Source organism: Gossypium raimondii, chromosome 5 (assembly GCF_025698545.1).
Source record: "Gossypium raimondii isolate GPD5lz chromosome 5, ASM2569854v1, whole genome shotgun sequence".
NCBI lineage: Eukaryota > Viridiplantae > Streptophyta > Magnoliopsida > Malvales > Malvaceae > Gossypium > Gossypium raimondii.
This window is the reverse complement of record NC_068569.1, coordinates 17371584-17375669: the sequence shown is the minus strand read 5'-3', so window position 1 is coordinate 17375669 and position 4086 is coordinate 17371584. Positions and strand designations below refer to the sequence as shown.

Here is a 4086-nt window from a genome sequence, read left to right as displayed (position 1 = left end):
TGATTAATACAAAATTATTAAAAAAAGGAAACTTTTTTCTATCTTTACTAAAAAATATTGTTATTAAAATTTAGCGATAATTTATATGTTTCGCCTCTCCTTAAAATGTATATAGACAAACAAATTAATCAGTATAGTAAGAACGGTTAAGGCAGAAGCGGCGGTGTTAGAGGGACTGTTGCTGTCATGCAGGTCGGTCGAAGGTGGCCTATCAATTGCATTTATATTTACGTCATAAGTAAATGAGGGGAGGGGTGACATTAACATTTAACTACCCCGAAGGTGGCCACTGCAAGTTTGTTAGTTAGCCAACTTTCATTAACAGCTTTTCTACGTTTCTTCCTGATGTAAACCACCTTTAAAGCCGCTTAGGCTTGTTTTCTGTAACATGCAAAATTTGTCTCTAATCTCGTTAATTAATTTCGGAACTAGCACTCGAACGAACACCAGCTTTTGAAAGCCTTAAAAAATCACAGTTTTGGTTTCAAGAGGACCAATATTCCAACTACAACAAAAGAAAATGAGTCTCAACGTACCCTTTTCATGGGAGCTCAAACCCGGCGTCTCAAAACTGACAAGTGAAGAAACCAGCATCGGTGTTAGATATGCCACGCTAGATTTACCCCCTCCTCCTCACCTATCGAAGAATGCCCTGTTTTGCGTCAATGATTTGCAGGGTGTTCTTCGACCTCCGCCCATAAGTCCAGTAAGGAAGGGTGATGTCAACAAGAAGGAAGACTGTTTCGTGGCAGCTCATAGGAAATGCACCATGTGTTCCATGAATGGGAAGTTGGGTACGGATGGAGAAAACGATACATGCAGGACTAGGACTATAAAGGACATCTTCACTAGCTCATGTAAGTACTCGTGCACTATTTGTAGTGAAAATAATGTGGTAAAATGAAGGTGTCTCGATGCTCCAAGGAGAAGGCGAATTCAAAGAAAAAGACACCGGTGATTCAAAATTAATTAGACAAACCCAAGTTAAAATGTGATAACGAAAAGTAAAATTTGGGGTGTGATTGAATAGGTAATTAAGGCCTATGTTAGATGATGGATTAATGTGTGATTTGTGTGATTGTATCTCTATTAAATTCTCTACTGAAATAGTATCTGTATGTACAATTTTTAAAAATCAATGTTTTTGTCAAATTTTAATTATTGTTATGTAGTACATAAGTGCAGCCTAAAAGGACCAACAAGTGTACAATTTTTATTTATTTGACTTAATTTACATAATATTCATAATTTAGAGATGTAATGAGAATATTTTGAAGTTTAAGAATCAATTTAAAACATAGGGATGTTTGAAGTAATTAACTCTTTTATTTATAAATTTATTGGATAATTTATTTTTACCCAGTTTAAATAAAATTTGAATTTCAATTAAATAGATAGGGAAATCCCTATTAATGTGGTAATATAGTTTAGTTTTTAATTTTGTTGTTGTCTAATTTCACACGGGTTGGGACTTCTGAAGGGTACCGCTGCGGGTTCTTCTTTGGCAACGGGTCAAAAAGGGGATCTCGTCTGGTTCCACTACATCAAATACCACAGCACCTGACTCATCAGAAGAGCTTCCGCCACCAATCAAACCAGAATGAAAAATGGATATGTCCCTATGAGCGACTACGCCGATCTTTATATGTTTTGGCCACGCCCGTTTCCGCTCCGAAGAGGAAGGTTTGGATCTTTCAATCTTATGTCGTGAGGGATGTGACCTATGTTAGGTCCATAAGAGACCACAGCTTTTAGTGTTCGTTTCCATCTCGGAATCCGATCGACGCCGCCCCCTCAAATTCCGCCAGAAAGCTCCACCCTGAGAAATGGGCAAAGACAAGAAAAGATCACATTCCCAGCGCTCCTCTTCGCCCCCTAAACCCCCAAATTTCCCTTCATACCAAACCGCCCCTAACCTCAACCCCAAAGTCAGACTCCTCTGCGAAATTATTTCCACCACCCCTTCCCCCGCCGTCGAAACCCTTCTTCAAGACACCGGCCTCCGTATCACCCAGGTCGACGTCGAAAACGTCCTCAAATTCTCCTACTCCTTCCCTTCCCAAGCCGTCAAGTTCTTCCGTTGGTCTGGCCACCAACTCCAACACCACCATTCGCCTTATTCCTGGAACCTCGTCGTAGACTTGTTGGGTAAGAACGGTCTCTTTGATGCTATGTGGGACGCCGTTAAGTCCATGAAAAATGAAGGGTTAGTTTCTTTGGCTACTTTCGCTTCCGTTTTTAGTAGTTATGTTAGTTTTGATAAAGTTAAGGAAGCTGTTTTGACTTTCGAAGTTATGGACCAGTACGGCTGTGTTAGGGATATCGTTGCTTTGAATACTTTGATTAGTGCTATTTGTAGGGAAGGTAAAACCATTGATGGTTTGGAGTTTCTAAGCGTAGCTAAATCTAGGATTAGGCCGGATTTGGATAGTTATGCTATCTTGCTAGAAGGGTGGGAGAAAGAAGGGAATGCTAGTTTGGCTAAAACTACTTTCGATGAGATGGTTGCTGAAGTAGGGTGGGATCCCGGTAATGTACCGGCTTATGATTCGTTTTTGAGTACTTTGATTAAGGGGAAGGATGGGGTTAATGAGGCTTTGAAATATATTGATATACTGCACCAGAGGAAGTGTTATCCGGGGATCAAGTTTTTTAGGGATGTACTTGAGGATTTTCAGAAAGTCGGTAATGTTAGGGGAGCTGAGTTGATTTGGAAGGCAATGGTGGAGAAAGTTGGGATTAGGCCGGATACAGAGATGTATAATTTGATGATCGAGTTGTACTGTTCCAAGAATTATACAGATACAGCGAAGAAGATGTTGGATGAAATGGTTTTCGCTGGGGCATTTCCAGATATGCAATCATATAACTTGCTATTTCATTTCCTGATCAAGAATAGGAAGTTGAAGGATGCTTCAGTGCTGTTCAACGAGATGGTTAAAAATGAGTTTTTCCCAAGTAAAACAGATTGCATTGCGGCGGTTAAGATTTTTCTTGACATTGGGGACCCTTATGTGGCTGTAAAAGTTTGGAAATTCATGATAGAGAATTATGATTCTGATTTGGATGAGACTGGAAATCTGCTGATTAATGGGCTTCGTGATGCAAACATGCTTCCTGAGGCAGTTAAGTATGCTGAGGATATGATTGAGAAAGGAATCAAGGTCACCTCAGCCACATTGTCAAGGCTGAAACACAGCCTTAGCCGAGAAAAAAAGGATGGGGTATATGAAGAACTTTTAAGAAAATGGAAATCCTCTTAGGCGGATTGAAAGTGCTTGAATTCTACATACCCTCTTTCTGAAAGGTAAACCTTTAAGATGAAAGGTTGTTGCTGTTCCTGGAGGGAGCTCTCCAAGTTGCTTCAATGGCTTGTATGATCTGGCCTCAGTAGCCATTTGAGCAAGTGTTTAGGCTCAAGGGTTGCAGAGTTGAAAACAAAGCTCAATGAAGAAGAAAATATACAGAAGATGTGAGGGTGCAAACAGGAAAAACAGACAGGGTATTCAAGATTATAGAAGGGAGAGAATTGGAAGAGACATAATCCAAACTATCTCAAGGTTGTATGTAGCTTAAACTGCCGAGATACATTACAAGAGTTGCCATGTTTTTGGCTGTTAGGTGATGTAATAATCGTTTATAATCAAGGCATCTTTTTTCCTTTCATTGCCCGTCTTTAGTGGCTGTGTCTCCCGCCCTCACATTTTATATACGTATTCGAATTTAATTTATTGTGTTTTGGGGGGTACGTATGTAGGCTCCAAAAGCAAATTGTCTCCATCTGAATGGGTAGTCCATAACTAGTCAACATAGCTGATAGGAAGAAATTAAGGTAAATTGAATGCTATAATTCAAAGATTGAAATGGGCTGCTGTCTTTTTATTTACTGAAAAACCTAATCTCAATTGCATATTGATGCCTGAATATGTTTACATTATAAGCCTGGATTCCCTCTCGCTTTCCCCCAACTCTAGGACATATACAATCGGTCAGTCGATATCATGGTTCCAGCTATGGGTTTAAAGTGGTAAAAATGAATCGTTTGTTCAGCTCTGTAACTATTTGGATAGCATTTTTATGTCAAGT

General features: G+C 39.6%; 1 protein-coding gene across 1 annotated transcript; it reads left to right on the top strand.

The window, feature by feature from the left end:
• Nucleotides 1-391: 391 nt before the first annotated feature.
• LOC105769371 (pentatricopeptide repeat-containing protein At1g77360, mitochondrial) lies at nt 392-3666 on the top strand. The gene is made up of 2 exons (XM_012589969.2): nt 392-857; nt 1481-3666. Exon 2 carries the CDS (start codon nt 1827-1829, stop codon nt 3261-3263), a length of 1437 nt encoding a protein of 478 aa, XP_012445423.1. The 5' UTR covers nt 392-857; nt 1481-1826; the 3' UTR covers nt 3264-3666.
• The last annotated feature ends 420 nt before the right edge of the window (nt 3667-4086 follow it).

Coding starts and splice junctions, on each gene's coding strand:
- LOC105769371 (XM_012589969.2), top strand. CDS start 1,827: ATGGGCAAAGACAAGAAAAGATCACATTCCCAGCGCTCCTCTTCGCCC.